Source organism: Ichthyophthirius multifiliis (assembly GCF_000220395.1).
Source record: "Ichthyophthirius multifiliis unplaced genomic scaffold scaff_1120509249429, whole genome shotgun sequence".
NCBI classification, from domain to species: Eukaryota; Ciliophora; class Oligohymenophorea; order Hymenostomatida; genus Ichthyophthirius; species Ichthyophthirius multifiliis.
The window spans coordinates 28334-45569 of NW_004087723.1; the positions used below are offsets into that span (position 1 = coordinate 28334).

A 17236-nucleotide genomic window follows, 5' to 3' on the forward strand; every position below is an offset into this window, starting at 1 on the left:
CATAAATTTTATTAATAAAATTTAAATATTATATTAATCAAAATTTAAATTATTAATGTTAGATAACAAATAAATTTTAAATATTAATTGTTTATTATAATTATTTTACATTTAAATATTATATATTTATTAATATACATACATTTATTAAATAATCTTATAATATAATATAATATCTTTTTAAATCTTTTAAATAAATCACTTTAAACTTACAAGAAAAAAATATAAATACCATTTTAAATATAAATGTTCATTAAAATATGTACATATTTTATTTTTATTTTTTTTTAAAAAAAAATTAAATATTAAAAGGATAAATCTAAAAAAAAAAAAAATATATATATATATATATTTATAATATAAAAAGATAAGACTAAATATAAACTAAAAACTAAAAAAAATAAAAAAAAATATAAATGGTAAAAAAACAAAAGTAAGGAAAAGGCCGTAAAGATATTCATTATAGAATGGCAAAAGAAAGTGGATATCGTTCCCGTGCCTGTTTTAAATTAATTCAAATAAATAAAAAATACAGCTTTTTAGAAAAGGCTAATGCCGTAATTGATTTATGTGCTGCCCCAGGAGGTTGGTTATAAGTAGTTTAAAAATTCAGTCCTATAACATGTAAGAAAATCGGATTAGATTTGGTCCCTATTAAAGCTATTCCAGGTGTAAAAACATTCGTATAAGATATTACTACCCCTCAATGTTATTAGCTATTAAAAAAAGAATTAAATGGGATAAAGGCAGATGTTGTATTAAATGATGGTGCCCCAAATATCGGCTCAAACTGGTAAAAAGATGCGTTTTCATAAACTGAATTGACTTTATGTGCATTAAAATTAGCATGTAATTTTCTTACTAAAGGCGGAATATTCGTCACTAAGGTCTTTCGTTCAAAAGATTACAATGCATTAGTATGGGTATGCAAGAAGTTCTTCAAAACCATTGAAGCGAACAAGCCAAAAGCTTCAAGATTCTAATCAGCGGAAATATTTTTAGTATGTTCTGACTTTATAGCTCCTGATTTCATCGATGATAAACTTTTCGAAATAAAATACATCTTCAAAGACACTGAGGATGATTATTATACAAATTAAGTATAACACGAAGTAAATTCAATTGATAAAATTATGCAAAAAAGAAGAAAAAGAGTCGGATATGCCGATGATGTTAAATAAACAGTTTTTTAAGCGATTCCTTTCGCAGAATTTGTTAATGTAAATAACCCTTTTGCTGTTTTTTTAACACATAATGCTATATCTTTTAATACTTAAGTTGATAAAAATCTCTTAAATGTAGCTCAGGGACCTGAAGATTGGAAAGAGTTATGTGAAGATATACTAGTTTTGGGAAAAAGAGATATAGCTAAGCTTATTAAATGGAGAAACAAAATATAACATTCTTAAAAAAAATAGAGATAATAATTAAAAGCAACTTCAGGAAAACAAAATGAAGAAAATTCTGAAAATGACCAAATTTCCGAAATAGAAGAAATAGATGAATATGAGGAAAATTCTGGAAATGAAGAAGCTTCTGAAAATGATGAAATTTCTGAAGAAGAAGAAGAAGAAAAAGAAGAAAAAGATGAAATTTCTAATAGTAATAGTGATTTATAGAAAGAAATATAAGAAGTATAAAAGCAAGAATTAAATAAATAAAGAAAACAAAGAGCTAAATAGGCTAAAGAACTATAAAAATAAGCCGTAACATCCGAATTTGCGAATAATATTGGAGACGAGGAATTATTTTCAGCTATAGAGCATAGAGATTTAATGAAATTAGATTATATAGACCTAGGTAATGAAGATGATTAAAAAGTACCAAAGATTTCCAAAATAATTTCTTTTAAAAATAACCGAGAGCTTGAGTAGAATCTTGAAGGTATTTACGAATAAAAAAAGTTAAAATAATAAGCTATAAAGGCCAAAAAAATGACCGAAAATAAAGAAAAAGATATCGAACTTACTTAAAAAAATAACATGGAAGTATAAGGATTAAATAATACAAATAATAACGTAGTTTATGAAGAAAATTAAATATAAGGTTTAATTAAAAAACGTAAATGGTTCAATAATGAACTTCTAGAAGATGAAATGACTTCCGAAGACGAAAAAAGCAATGATTTAGAAAAAGGTGAACTTTTTAATGGCAAGGAGTTTATAAACCCACTAAAAAAAACTAACCTTATATCAAAAAAAGAAGACGATGAAGATTCTCAATAAGATGATGAAAATTATCATTCATAATAAAATTAATTTTTAGATTTAAATGATGATAATATTTATATTAAAAAACGTAAATAAAAAGATTTATTTGAAAATTATGATATAGATCCTAATGAAAAAGTTCCTGGTGAACTTTCCGATGATGAAGCCTATATAATCAAAGTCCCTAAAACTGATATGGAAAAAAGAAGAAGAGCATTAAAAAGGGCTGAAAAAAAAAAACTATTAAAACTAATGATGGAAATGCAGTGCCTACAATAGACCATTTAGATAATAAGATAGAAATTGTACCCTAATAAGAAGATTTTGATATTGATACATTAGCTGAAACGATAGCTTTGGCCAAAAAAATGTAAAGAAAAAGAGCGCGAGAAGATATTATAGACTCTACTTATTCAAAATATGCATTTGAAGATTAAGACAATTTACCTCTATGGTTTAGAGAAGATGAAGAAAAGCATTATTTTAAACATTTACCAATTACTAAGGAAGAAATTTAATCAGAAAAAGATAAAATTATGAGCATAAATAGAAGAGCACCTAAAAAAGTAAATATATTTATAATACAATTAATAAAATAATTTATATAAATATATATATATATTTTTGTATTTTTATGTAGATTTTAGAAGCCAAAATTAGAAATTATAAAAGAATGGAAAAGAAAATGAAAAAAGCTTAAAAAAGGGCAAACTTTTTAATGGAATAAGAAGGTATTCCAGAATAAATGAAACTTAGATAAGTTAAATAATTATACACTAAGGAAAAAAAAGGACTCAAAGAAGAAAAAAAATATGTATTTTCGAAAAAAGGATCAAGTAATGGAAAAGGGAAAAATTCTAGATCTTAAAAATTTGTGGATAAAAGATTAAGGAAAGATACTAGAAGTTAGAAAAGAGCATTATAAAAAGGAGGAAGTAAAAGAAGATAAATAAAAAGACATAAACCTAATAAATAAAAACATTGAAATAATAAATAATTATATATATTTTATTTATATATATTTTAGAGTTTTATATAATTAAATAAGAATATTATTTTAAAATTATTTATTTTTGTAAAAAAAATATTTTAAATATTAATATTATTATATTATATATTTTTATATTAAAATTTTTATTTTTTTAAGTATATTTATATATTTATAGTTAAACTAAAAATGTATAAATAAATTTAAGATAAATATAATAAATAAAAAAAATAAAAAAAACATATAATTTATTATTTAATATATGGTTTTTTATCTTTTTAAATATAAAAAAAAAAATTGAATCAAAAAATAAATTTAGAATTCTTTTTAAGTAGAATTTTAATAAAAGAATATTAAATTTATATATTCATATATGAAATTAAATATTTTATTTATATATATATATATTTTATTTTTCTAAATAAAAATAATATTAAATAATATCTAAATATAAATTTATTAAATTAAAAAAAAAAAATGGAATTTTTTGTTTTTAATTTAAAATTAACATTATTTATAGTATTAATATACACTGGATATTTAAAAATTAACTATCCTTAACCTGAAGAAAAACAACTTTACATTAAAGTACTTAATAAAATTGAGCAACAAATAAATTAGATGCAACAAAGCTTTTTGTCTTAATAACAATCATAATTTTTGAAATTTAAAATAAACCCTAAATTTGACTTTGTAAGAAATATTGGAATTTTATATATAATTAGTGGTTGCACAGCTTTATTCTCTCCTAATATTTTGACTAAATTTTATATTTTATTCTTTTTGTTAAATATTATGCTATAATTAACTTAAGATTCTTTTAATTTTTCTATGGAAAAATATGTCTAAATAGGTTCTTTTTTAGGATTTTTACTGCTTGCAGTTTTTGATAAAAACTAAAAAAAAGATATATAATAATAACCTGAAGTTATGATAAAATAAAAAAGTTCAAAAAAAAAAAAACAATAAGAAAAAAATGACGAATAATAAAAATTAAATTTTGAATTATAAAAAAATGATTAATATAAATAAAATGAAAAAAATTTATAATAAAATGAAGAAAATTACTAATATAATGAAGAAAAAGATTAATATAATAATATAAATAAAAATAATTAAGAAACTTAAGTATAAGAAAAATAAGAAATTACTAAATTTAAGGTTGATGATGATGGATTTTTTGTAATTCCTAAAAAAAGTAAAAAAGAAATAGGAAAAAAAAAAACTAATTGATATAATTTTGAAATGTTATTATATTTATTTATTAATATTTTAAAAAATTTTATTTTTTCTATTTTTTCTTTTTTTATTTATAAAAATAAATAAATTATAAATAATTTAAAATAAATTTATAATAGAAAATTATTTAATAAAAAAATTATATATAAATAATTTAAATGATATTTAAATAATATTAATAAAAAAAAATTAATATATATAAATATATTATTATTATTATTATTATTATTATTATTATTATTATATTATTATTATTTTTATTATTATTAATATTAATATTATTATATTTATTAATAATATTTATTATATTTTTTTTCAATTTCAAATTTATATATATATTTTATTTTATTTTTAATACATTTAAAAAAAACTTGTTAGTTTTAATTTTTTTGTATTTTTTTGATATTAATATTTTTTATTGAATTATTATTTTTTTCTTATTTTCTTTTATTTATTTATTTAAATAATTTAAAATTTAGATATTATAGTAATTTTATATATTATATCATTATAGAGAAAAAATAATAAGAACATAATAAATAATATTATCTATTAAAATATTTTTTCTTTTTTATATTTTTTTTAATATATAGAAAAATTAATTATATTATAATAATATATTAAATGCCTGAATTTTTTTAATATTATATTTTATCTTTTTTAAAAACGTTTATATAATATAAATCAAATATTATTTTTTTTAGTTCCAATTAATATATCTTAATTGATTTTATATTTATTTAAAAATAGCAAATATAGAATTTATATTAATCTAAATAAACTGAAAAACCTTTAAAAGAGGGTAATTTATTTTATTATTATAATATAATTTATACACATAGAGAAATATATAAGTAGAAAAAAAAAAATATTTTAAATTTAACTTAAAAAATTTATATAATTCTTAAATTTAATAATTAAACGTAAAAAAGAAAAACTCCAATTTTATCGAAATTATTAATTTATAATTAACATTAATTTATTTATTATAAAATTTAAAAAAGAAAATATTAATAGAAAAATATAATAATTAACAATCAACAAAAAGCAAGAAAGGAAAAATATAAAAAATGAAAATAATAATTTTAACTCTAATATTAATATTAACATAAGTTAAAACATAAGATAACTGTAATATATGTTATAAGCAAGACCAATAATGGAAATGCGATTAACCAAAAGATTACTAAAAAGAAATAACATTTTGTGAATATCCATGCTAGTAAGTTAATTAGGTTTTATAATGTTCAAAATCAGCTTAATGTAAAATAATTAATTTTTATATATTTATAATAAAAAAAGTAACATCATTAGCATTACCAATTGTCTAAACTTTAAAATTTTAAGTAACTTAGGAATTTTAATTAGCCTGCTAAGTTGATTCATCTAGATGGAATATTAATAATCAATAATAAGTTAATAATTATTAATATCTATCAGATTGTAATGGATTTTGTTTGTTTGGATCATTTGATAATAACAGTTTTATCGAAAAATAATATTAAGTAGAAGTTGATAATCATTTCAGTATCTAAATTTCATTCGATTTATATTTTTAAGATTTATCAGGTAAAAAAAATTAAAAAAAAAAAAAAATATTAAAAAAAAAAAAAAAAAGCTTATTAATATCTTGGCGTTTATTTAGAAAATGAATAAAGTAAAAAATAAAAAAAAAAAAAAAAAATTAAATTTAAAAAAAAAAAAAAGTTTACTAAACTTCATTAACCACAACAATACCTCTAGACCTTCAAGTCTGCAATCAACACCTAAAAAAAATAAACATCTACAAATAATACACAACCTAATAATTTAAATTAAAACTCTAATCATATGGTGAAAATAAAAGTAATAAAAAAATACACTATATATGTAAATAAATATAAAAAAAAAGCTAAATATTCTATCAAAAACTTAGTAATATTAGTCGAATATAACAAGTGTCATGATAGTTGTAATTGTCTCCCAAATACTTCAATTTGTACCTCTTGTAGAGCTTAAAACTCATAATTATCTTAAAATTCAAAATACTGTGAATGCTCCTAAGGTTATTTTTTCGATAATATTTTAACCGAAAAATTTCCAATGTATTTCCTTAGATCTATAATAATAATAATGTCCTTTATAATTAAAAACCAATTATGGTTAAATAAAAGTCCAGACATATTCCTTATTAATAGATAATGATTAAACTTTGCAAATAACTTCCGAAATAAACTGGAATTCTGCAAATATAGCCTCTTAATGTCGTCAATATAGTACTTTGGTATTATCTTATTTCGAGAATCTTAAATATATGCAAATACCACCTGAATATATTAAAATTACAAATTAAAATAGACTCCAAGCCTAAATCCCTCTCAAAGATATTACCGAAAAAAACTCTTTAACCCTATAAACATTTAAGAACCAAACAATTTCTCCTTAAATTTAGGAATAATACTCATATAATCGATATAAACACCAAATGCTAATTAAAATCAACTCGTTCATTAATTCGAAGTGAAAGTTTCGGGTAAAACAGTCATTTCTTTAGACTAAAATGTGATTACATCTGAAGATTGTGACCTAAAATCAACAACTTCTAAATGCTTTGTAGTGGCTGATTTAGATACTCGAGGTTTTATTTGTGAAGATAAATCCTGTTTACAATAGAAGAAATTACCTCTTTATTTCGTTGGAGAATAACTATATCTAACTATATTCTTATTAGACAACACTTACACTAAAAAATTCTAGCTAAACCAAGTTATTTTAAAAGTAGATGAACAAGTATTTAATTACACACAATTACTAACGTAAATAATATCGTCTGAATATGGAAAAATAATTCTTGCAATTAATCTTTTATATCCTTCGGTTAAAAGTACTATTTAAGTTTATTTATATATTAATACAAATAATGACGCTTCTTTAAGAAATTTAAATGATATTTAAATGAATTAAAATTTCGTAAAAAAAGATTTTTAGTTTGTTGTTTTTGAAAAAAAAATGATTTAATAAAAAAGTACAGGTAATATAGATAATTAAGTAATATAAAATTCTAAATTTATTGATAATGAAAATAACGGAAATTTATAGAAGTTCTTTATATATATTTTATGGACTTTTATAATTATATTATGAGAATATTCATTATTATAATTTATTTTAAGCATAAAAAATATAAATAATTAATTGTATAAATTTATGTTTAACAATAATTTAATATTCAAAAATTTAAAAATATAAAAAAAATAAATAAATATAAAAATACAAAAATTATAAATATTTATATATGTATAAAAAATATATATAAATATATTTAAATAAATATAAATATACATAATTAATTTATATTAATAATCATTCATTTTCTTATATATATGAACTATTTTAAGAATAAGTACTTGAATTAGCTTTCATTTCTAGTTCTTCTTGTAATTTATTTATTTATTCTTATAATTCGAATGATTATTCTACTAATTTAGAATTTTAAATTTATAGTTATTCTATAAAATTTATTTTTTATTTTTATTAATTTTATATATTTTCTATAATTTATTTTTATTCATTTATTTGTTGTTCTAATAATTATATTTGAATTATTTTTTCATTATTTATATTATTATTTTCTTAAATAATTTTTTACATTTCACATATTTATTGTTCTTTATTTGATTTGATTTAATTTTCATAATTTTACTATATTTTTTTCTTTTTTTCTTTTTTATTATTTATTATTTCTTTTAAATTTTCTATTTATAAAAACATTTATTATATTTCATTTTAATATTCATTTATTTTTTCTTTATTTATATTTTTTTCATTTACTATTTTTTCTAAATTATTTTCCATTAATTGATTTTTTTCTTATAATTATATAATATTTTTCTCTTATAGTATATTTTTTTCTTACATTTATTTATATATTACTTCCATTTATATATTTTTTTCTTCTAATTAATTATTTTTTTCGTATATTTATTAATTATTTTATTCAATTTTTATATTTTTTTCTTACATTTATTAATATTTATGTTTTATTTGTTCAAATTATTCTTCTAATTATTTTTTTTATTTTTATATTTATTTAATTATTTCTTCTTTTTATTTAATTTTTTCAATTATTTTTATTTTTTTTTCTATAATTTATTTAGTATTTTCTTCCATTTTTTTATTTTTATCTTCTAAATTATTAATCTAAATATTCTTTTCTTCTAATAACAAATTAAATTCTTAAATTTATTTATTTTTTTCATCAATAGATTTATTTTTATTATCTAAAATATCATCTTTTTCTAATATCTTTTATTTTTAATCTTCTAAAACTAATTTTAACTATTCTAATTATTTATTAATATCTTCCTATTATTAAAGACTATTCAAATACATTTAATTTAAATCTTAAAATTCTTTATTTTTAAATTCTATTTATTTATTATGTAAAATTACTTCTTCTTTTAAATGAATTAAACTTTGAAATTCCTTTTATAAAGTTTAGTATAAATATTCCTTTTTTTAAATATTAGATAGTAATTTTTAATTCTCCAAAGTACTAATATTTATTAAATTTTCGATTTAAAATTAATTATCATCTTTTATTTTTTTTATTTCACTTAAAAATTCTTATTTTATATTTTAATTTTTTTATTCATATTCTTTTTCTATATTTTTTTTTTGATTTTCACTTTCTTTTTAAATTTCTTCAATTTAAATTTTTAAATTTTCCTTTTCTTTTTCAATTTCCTCAATTTAAATTAATAATTTATCGTTTAATTGTTTTATTTGCTTTTCAAATTAAACTTTTTATTAATTATTAAGTTCTTTATATTTATTTTCGATTTTAATTGCCTTTTATTCTATTTATGATTCTTTTTCTTTAATTATTTATTAATTAAATGATTCTTATTGTTGCTTTTTTTTATCCTCTTCAATTTAACTATTTAAATTTTCTAATTATGATTTTTATTATAAAAACAATTCATAATTTTCATCTTTTTATTTTTAAATTTATATAATTTATTATTCAAATTCATTTATTTATTCCAAATATTTCTTAGTTTAATTATTTAACATAAAAATCGAATTTTCTTATTCTTAATTTAAATTATTTATTTCCTATATTTTATTTATTTATTAATCAATAATATATTGTTTTTCTTTAATAATTAATTGATTTTCATCCTATTTTTATACAAATTCAGTTTTTATTTTCTCATTTTCTTCATATAATTATTAAAATTAATTAATTTATTATTCTAAATCTATACTTAATTATTCTTTTATTTAATTTTTTTTTCTATTAAATAATTCTTGTTATTTGATTATTTCCGATTTTATTTATTAATTTGATAAATCTAATTCTTATATTTGTTTTTGCTTTTAAATACTCTCATTTTCTTAGTTTTGCAATTATTCTTATATTTCTAAATATTTTTATTAAATTTTTTCTAGTTAACTTTATTTTTCATATAAAGAATTATTTAATTATTAATTTTAATTATATTATTTTTAAATTTATTAAATAAAATCATTCTCTTTATCTTCCATTTGTGTTTAAAATGATTATTATTAATTAATTTTGGACATTAATTCTCTTATTTAATTTTAATAATTTTATATTTCTTAATCTTTATAATTTAAAGTATTTTCTAATTTATTTTATCTTACAACTAATTAATTAATTTCATTTTTTAATTTGCATTTTTCTTCCTATATTTCTTCCATTTTTTTTTAATATTCTTCTATATTAATTTCTTTTTAAATAATTTCCATATTTAATGATTATTATTTTTTCTATTTTTTATTTATTAATTTTACTTATAAAAGTTTAATTTATTATTATTTTTCATTAATTAAATTTTATAATTAATCTATTTAAGTTTAATTATCTTTTTTTATTTTTTCAATTTAATCTTCCAATTGTTAAATTTTATTTTTTTAATTAAATTACATTTCTATATATTCATTTATTTTACAATTACTTTCTTCTATTTCTTTAATTTATTAACTTAATAATTCTTCCTATTCTTTAATTTTTAATTAAAATATATTTTAAATTTATTCGCATTCAGATCTTTTATTTAAAATTTCTTTTTATTATTCTTCTTATAAATTTTTGATTTAAATTTCATTTTCTTTTTCTTATATAATTTTATCATCTTTTTAAGTATTTTTTTTCACATAATTAATTTTCATCATTTAATCCAATATTTTTTAAAATTTAACTTAAAATTTTTATGTTTATAATAAGAAAGCATTTTCTTTAGAATAATTTTATTCTTTTATAATTAACTATTATTAATTATATATTAATTCTAAATCCTTTATTTAATTCTTAAAATTATTAATAATTTCATCTTATTTTTTCTAAATATCTTAAGTTTCTTATAATTTTTTATTTAAATTATTTTATTCTTCGTCTTTTATATAAATCTCATTTTAAAATTCTAATTTTTATTTTTTAATAATTTCATCTTAAATTTCAATTAGTTTTTACTTTTTTATTTTCTATTATTAAATTTTATTTTTTAACTCAATTATTTCTTCCAATAATCCTTCTATTTAAATTTTAAAATTATTATTTTCATTAAATAAACTTTCTATTTAAATAATTTTATTATTTATTTCGCCTTATAATCCTTCTCTTTTTATTTATAATTTTTTTATTTCTAATACTAAAGTTTGTATTTAATTAATTTAATTATTTACTTATTCTTATAATTCTTTATTTTTAATTAATAAATCATCATTTTCTATTTTCAAAAATTCTATATACTAGATTTTTTTATTTAATTCAGTTAATTCTCTTTCTATATTTTCTATTTATATTTACGAATTATTTTTTTCTTTTTCAAAATCTTTTATTTATTAAATTTAATTACTTATTTATTCTTAAAAATCTTGTATTTAAATTTTCATACAATTTTTTTCTTTTTCTAAAGATTATATTTATTGATTTTTCTCTTCTAAAATTAACTTTTCATTTTAAATAATTTTTTATTAATATAATTCTTTTATTTCTTAAATTTCTTTGTATTTTGATTCTTAGATTAATTTAATATTTTCGTTTTTTTCATTTATTGTAAATTCAAGTTATTATTCTTTTTAAATTAATTCCTCTTTTATTTTATTGAATTTTTCTTAATTATTTTTAATTTCTTCAGTTTACAAATTTTAATTTTTTTCATTTATTTATTCAATTTATACTTAATATTGTTTAATAATATTTTTTTATTTTCTTCAATTTAATTGATTTCTTTTTTTAAATTTTAATTTTCTTCATTTTTTTCACAAATAAGTTTTTCAAGTTTATTTAAAGAATTTTATAAATTTTCAGTCTTTAATTACAAATTTTTATAATATTCTTTCTATTTTAATTCTTATTTATAATTTTAATCTAATTTTTCTAATAATTCTTTATTTTATTATACATATTATGATATTTGATTCTATAATATATTATTTTAATCTTTATTTTATATTTATTCTACTTCAAATTAATCAATTTTATTTTTTTATTAATTAATAATATTTATATTTTATTAATTAAGCTCGTAATTTTTTATTTGTTCTACTTTATATTATTCAATTTTATTTCTTTATTAACTAATAATATTTTCAAATTCTTAGATTTATTTTTTAATTATTATTCATTATATTTTCAAGTAATATATTTTTTTATTTATATTCGTTTTCTAATATTTATATTTATCTGTTTAATTATTCTATTTAATTTTATAATTCTTATTTTTCTTTTTATTAAATATTATTATTATTATTATTTTCTTATATAATATCATTTATATTATCTTATTATTTTTATTATTGAAGTTACTATTAATTATTATGTTCATTATTGTTCTTTTAAATTTCTTTTTCATAAAATCTTATTTTTATAATAATATCTTTATTAGTCTTTTCTAGAATTTAAATTTCTTATTTTATTTATTCAATTTCATTATTTTTTTATTCTATTTCATTATTTTTTTATTACATTTTATTATATTCTTCTTCAATTACTTTATTTTTTTCTTCAATTTCTTTATTTTTTTATAGAATTTCAATATTTGTTTACTCTAAAAATATTTGATTTGATTAAATTTCTTTACAATTCTATTAAATTTCTATATTTTTTTATAAAATCTCTTTATTTTTTAAATTAAGTTTGATATTTAATTTTTTAATTTTTTCGTTTTTAATTTTGATTTTCTAATTCATATTATATTCTATTTCTTTATATTTTTTTTCATTTTCTTCACTTATTTATTTTAATATTTAATTAACGGAAAATTCCTTTTCTTATTTTAACCTAAAAATTAATTTTTTTAATTCAAAAACTTCTTTATTATTACCATCAAAACAAGTATTTTTCTTTATTTTTTTTATAAAATTTTGTCTTTTTTAAATTTTAATTTATTTATATATTCTTTTAAAATTAAGATTTTTTTGTTTTTTTTAAATAATTTCCTCAAAACTCTTCTTTTGTGAATTTTATTCTTTTAAAATATTCAATTTGTTTTCTTCACATTATTTAATAATATCGTTTAATTAAAATATTTCTTCACTTAATTTTAATTAAAATTAATTCTAATTTTCAATTACTTCTTCTTTACAAAAATAACTATCTAAAAATGATCTATTTTTCAATTCTTCAATCTCATCAAGTAAATTCTTTATTTAATTTATCATTTTATTATTCTCATTTTAAATTTTTAAATATTTTTCTTCTAAACTCTTCATTTTTATTAATAAGGTTTCTTTTTCGTTTTATATATCTTCGTTTTTATCTATTAGATTTTCATTTTAATCATATGATTTTTCATTTTTAGTTTGTAAAGTTTCTTATTACTTTTTTAAGTTTTCAATTTTTTATTTTTTTAAATCTTATTTTTCATTTTCTTATTCTAAATTTTAATTAAATTCATATTACTTTTGATAATTTTGATTTTTCATTTATAAATTTTCATTTTCCATTTATAAATTTTTATATTGATTTTGTAAGTTTTCATATTGATTTTTTAAGTTTTCATATTGATTTTATAATTTTTAATTTTCTTTATTTCTTTGTTTTTTTTATTCCATATTTATATTTTCTTGTTTTTATTTTAGTAATATATTATCTTCTTAGTCTAAATCTAATATTTTTAGATTTTAATCTTTAATATTTTGGTTTTCCTCTTCTTTTAAATTTATATCATCCTAAATATTTGAATTTAAATAACTTTCTATATCTTCTTTTAAATATTAATTTTCTTTATGTGATTCTTTGATTTTAATATTGGCTTATATATTTTCATTATTTTGTATTTATTTATTTAAATCTTCAATAACTTCATTTAATTTAATAATTTATTATCTTTAGTATAGATTTCCATTTAATAAACTATCTTTTTCATATTAAGTTATTAAATTAGTAATATTTTCTATTTATATTAATAAATTATTATATTGAATTTGAATTTTTTAATTTTCTTGATTAAAATGTTAATTCCCTTTTTTTAATATTTAATTACTTTTTATTAATTTTTGGTTTTCTTCTTCTAATTTTTGATTTTATTCTTATAATTTTTCATATTTTTATAATTTTTGTTATTCTTTAATTTAATTTTAACAATTTTTAATTATCTTTTCATATTTATTAATTAACTTTATATTTTCTTAGTTTAGATTTTCATTTTTTTCTTGTAAAATTTCTTTTTCTTTTTATAAATTTAAACATTTTTTTATTAGATTTTCATCTTCTAATATTAAATTTTGTTATTCGAATTTTAAATTGTTTTTAAGGTCAATTTCATCTTTTAATTTAATGTTTTCCTTTTGAAATTTCAAGCAATTTTCTTCCAAAGTTATATTAATTTCTTATAATTTTTCATAATTTTATAAATTTTTATCTTTTTCAATATTCATCAAATTAATAATTTGTTAAAGATTTTATTTTTCAACTTCAAAATTCTCCATTTATATAAATTTTTCCTTAAAAATATGTATTTCCTATTTATAAATATCCAAATCACCTATATGTTTGTTAATAATATTATTTTTTTCCTAAATAATCTATTCATATAAGTTAATTTATTATTTCAATTTTTGAATATCCTCCCTATCTCCATAAACTGAAGAAAAGGTTTAATTTCTTAATTCCTAATTTTCTTCCAAAAGGAATTATATTTATCCATAAAACTAACTATTCTAAACTTATAATTCTTATATTTATTTATTCAAATTTTAAATGAAATGATTTTATTTTCCAATTAAGTTTTTCTTTTTTACATTTTAAATATTTTTTTAAATAATATCTTGATTTTTTTCTTCAAAGGAAGTATTTTTCATTTTTTTACATTCTCCTCCTAATTTTCCTTATATAATATTTTTCTAAATAATTTCATTAGTATTATTTTTTTCAAATTTTATTCTTTTTTCATCTTATATATTTTTTTATAAGGATTCTTATTATTGATTTTTTTCAAATAAAATCTCATTTTATAAAGCCTAAATTTTATTTTTTTAGATTTTAATAACATCATCTTTTTATTTAATTTGAATAGTTTTCAAAGAAGTAATTTCTTCTTTAAAATTTTAAACCATTTTTTATAATTAACAATTTTCCTATGTAAATTTTTAATTTAGGCATTTAAGTTTATCATATTCACCTTAATTTTTTTTTAAGCTTTGCTTTTCAATTCCAATCTATTTTTATAAACTTTAATTTTCCTCGTTTTTCTCTTTTATTTTTTCTTCTAAAATAATTACTTTTTACATTTACTCAAGTAATTATTCCTTTAATATATCTACAGTTTATATCTAATTTTCTTTTAAAATTAAGCTTTTATCCTCTAAATAAAATTAAGATAAATTATCATCTGAAAAACTTTGGCATTTTTATATCTTTTCTATCTCTTCAATTAAAATTTCCCTTTCAGAAATTTTCCTTAATTCTTCTTTTTCTTATATTAATATATTTATATTTTATTACATTTATTATATTTATTATTCGAAAATATTATTTTATAAAATTTTATAATTTTATTCTTTCTCTTATAATAAACATTTTATTTAACTTTCTAAATTTTAAATATTTTCATTTTTTTCTTATATTATTTAATTTATTCTTTCTTAGTTTTATTAAATTTCTTAATTTTTTTATTAAATTTCTTTCATTTCTTCTGTATTTTATTAAATTCTTTTATTTTTTTCTTCTATTTCTTCGGTTTTTTATAATATTTATTTATCTTTTAAAATAACTTTATCATTTAATTATTTAATTTTTTAGTTTTATTTATTTATTTTATCATTTTTATATTCATTTATCTTTAAGATTTATTAACTTAATTATCTATTTTCCTCTTTAATTTAATTTTTAGTTTTTTTTATTTTTTCATCTTCACAATTGACATCTTTTAAATCTTAATTTTTCATATTTTAATTATTTTAAACTTATAATTAATCAAATTATTATTAAATCTAAATTTTTTACTGATATATAATATCATTTAAAGTATTTAGTTTTTAATTTTATTCTTCCAATTATAAATAAAGTTAACTTTTAATATTTTTATCGTTTTAAAGCATTTATTTTTCAATAATTTCATCTTTTTATAAAATTTATTAACTCAATTATTCCATTTCTTTATTTTTTTAGTGAATTTATTCATTTAGTTCTTAAATATTTATTTTTAAATAATTAATTTATTCTTTTAAATTATCTTAATATTCTTATAATTAATTATTTTTAAGTTAAAATTATTAAATAGTTTCTTTATATTTTTAGTTATCTAATTATTAACTTTATATTTATTAAAAATCCTCATTTTATTATTAAATTTATTCTTTATATAATTAAATGTTTTTTATTAATTTTAATTTTATTCTTAAAATAATTTGATTTCTTATTGATATTTATAAATTTCATATTATAAATTTAATATTTTATTTTAAAATTCTTAAAATTAGCATTTATATGATTAAAATTCTTCCTATTATTATTAATTTTTTTCCTATTATTATTAAATTTCTTATAAATATTATTATATTTATTCCTATAATTATTAACTTTAACATTTAAATTATATAATTTCTTATTTATATTATTAATTTTCTTATATATATTTTTAAATATCCTATATATTTTATTAAATTTCTTATTTATATTATTAAATTTCCTTTTAATAATTTTCTTCTATTAACTCTATTTTTTATTAACCCTTAACTTGTTTTTCCAATTAAACAATATCATTAAACTATTCCTCTTTAATTTTTTAATCTTCCTAATTTTTATTTTATAACTATTAATTTAAAATTTCCAAAACAACAACCTATTATTTAACTTCTTAATATTATTAAATATTTTTCTCTGACTATTCTTTGGATTACTCAACTAATGAATTTACTTATATATTCAAATTATTAATCATGTCTTATTTCTAAATACATAAATTTTTATATTATTCTATATCTCCCTATAATAAATCTACTTAATTAATTAGTTTTTATTATATATTTTATAGTTTAAGTATTTCTTCTTCTTTTTTTAAAAATGTTTCTTAGCTTTTTTAATATTGTATTTCTAAAATAAAAAATTAAGTTTTTATATTTTCGTTTTCTTTTTTCAAAAAAGACTTCTCGTTTTCAAAATCTTCCGTTTATTTTTATATTTATATTTATTTCTGGTTTATTAATTCTTCCAAATTTGCATTTTCCTTATTTTTATATTAAATTTCTTCCATTTTTTAACTAATTTCTTACTATAATTTTTCCAAGAATATATCTTTTTCTTTATTTTTTTCAGTAAAAATTCTTTCTTTTTCTCCAAAAAACATCT

At 15.4% G+C, this 17236-nt stretch overlaps 2 protein-coding genes across 2 annotated transcripts, besides 44 other annotated features; both read left to right on the forward strand. All coding sequences in view use genetic code 6, as the record gives it.

Annotated features, from left to right (window-relative positions):
• Nucleotides 1-9: 9 nt before the first annotated feature.
• Nucleotides 10-55: a microsatellite.
• Nucleotides 56-111: 56 nt separating this feature from the next.
• Nucleotides 112-154: a microsatellite.
• A 258-nt stretch (nucleotides 155-412) lies between these two features.
• On the forward strand, nucleotides 413-2983 carry IMG5_003560 (hypothetical protein; the record flags this gene model as incomplete). The annotated part of the gene is made up of 2 exons (XM_004039951.1): nucleotides 413-2776; nucleotides 2851-2983. A coding segment is annotated over one exon (2337 nt), but the record flags the coding sequence as incomplete, so codon positions are not given.
• Nucleotides 1450-1568: a microsatellite.
• Nucleotides 1558-1593: a microsatellite.
• Nucleotides 2984-3207: 224 nt separating the features above from the next.
• Nucleotides 3208-3236: a microsatellite.
• Nucleotides 3237-3293: 57 nt separating this feature from the next.
• Nucleotides 3294-3349: a microsatellite.
• Nucleotides 3350-4209: 860 nt separating this feature from the next.
• Nucleotides 4210-4299: a microsatellite.
• Nucleotides 4226-4284: a microsatellite.
• Nucleotides 4246-4296: a microsatellite.
• A 205-nt stretch (nucleotides 4300-4504) lies between the features above and the next one.
• Nucleotides 4505-4609: a microsatellite.
• Nucleotides 4527-4596: a microsatellite.
• Nucleotides 4538-4587: a microsatellite.
• Nucleotides 4574-4616: a microsatellite.
• A 26-nt stretch (nucleotides 4617-4642) lies between these two features.
• Nucleotides 4643-4744: a microsatellite.
• Nucleotides 4745-4831: 87 nt separating this feature from the next.
• Nucleotides 4832-4873: a microsatellite.
• A 1135-nt stretch (nucleotides 4874-6008) lies between these two features.
• Nucleotides 6009-6054: a microsatellite.
• A 107-nt stretch (nucleotides 6055-6161) lies between these two features.
• On the forward strand, nucleotides 6162-7661 carry IMG5_003570 (hypothetical protein). The gene has a single exon (XM_004039952.1). The coding sequence runs from the start codon at nucleotides 6305-6307 to the stop codon at nucleotides 6938-6940; it is 636 nt and encodes a 211-aa protein (XP_004040000.1). The 5' UTR covers nucleotides 6162-6304; the 3' UTR covers nucleotides 6941-7661.
• Nucleotides 7650-7737: a microsatellite.
• Nucleotides 7656-7702: a microsatellite.
• Nucleotides 7658-7755: a microsatellite.
• Nucleotides 7671-7762: a microsatellite.
• A 178-nt stretch (nucleotides 7763-7940) lies between these two features.
• Nucleotides 7941-8015: a microsatellite.
• A 193-nt stretch (nucleotides 8016-8208) lies between these two features.
• Nucleotides 8209-8255: a microsatellite.
• Nucleotides 8218-8379: a microsatellite.
• Nucleotides 8278-8379: a microsatellite.
• Nucleotides 8278-8443: a microsatellite.
• A 44-nt stretch (nucleotides 8444-8487) lies between these two features.
• Nucleotides 8488-8572: a microsatellite.
• Nucleotides 8497-8552: a microsatellite.
• Nucleotides 8523-8610: a microsatellite.
• Nucleotides 8611-9893: 1283 nt separating this feature from the next.
• Nucleotides 9894-9936: a microsatellite.
• Nucleotides 9937-10401: 465 nt separating this feature from the next.
• Nucleotides 10402-10462: a microsatellite.
• Nucleotides 10463-11403: 941 nt separating this feature from the next.
• Nucleotides 11404-11437: a microsatellite.
• A 476-nt stretch (nucleotides 11438-11913) lies between these two features.
• Nucleotides 11914-11968: a microsatellite.
• Nucleotides 11969-12172: 204 nt separating this feature from the next.
• Nucleotides 12173-12234: a microsatellite.
• Nucleotides 12235-12348: 114 nt separating this feature from the next.
• Nucleotides 12349-12492: a microsatellite.
• An 863-nt stretch (nucleotides 12493-13355) lies between these two features.
• Nucleotides 13356-13403: a microsatellite.
• Nucleotides 13371-13473: a microsatellite.
• Nucleotides 13392-13466: a microsatellite.
• Nucleotides 13474-13938: 465 nt separating the features above from the next.
• Nucleotides 13939-13988: a microsatellite.
• Nucleotides 13973-14021: a microsatellite.
• Nucleotides 13985-14068: a microsatellite.
• Nucleotides 14069-15363: 1295 nt separating this feature from the next.
• Nucleotides 15364-15409: a microsatellite.
• Nucleotides 15410-16314: 905 nt separating this feature from the next.
• Nucleotides 16315-16344: a microsatellite.
• A 34-nt stretch (nucleotides 16345-16378) lies between these two features.
• Nucleotides 16379-16467: a microsatellite.
• A 7-nt stretch (nucleotides 16468-16474) lies between these two features.
• Nucleotides 16475-16577: a microsatellite.
• Nucleotides 16578-17236: the final 659 nt, after the last annotated feature.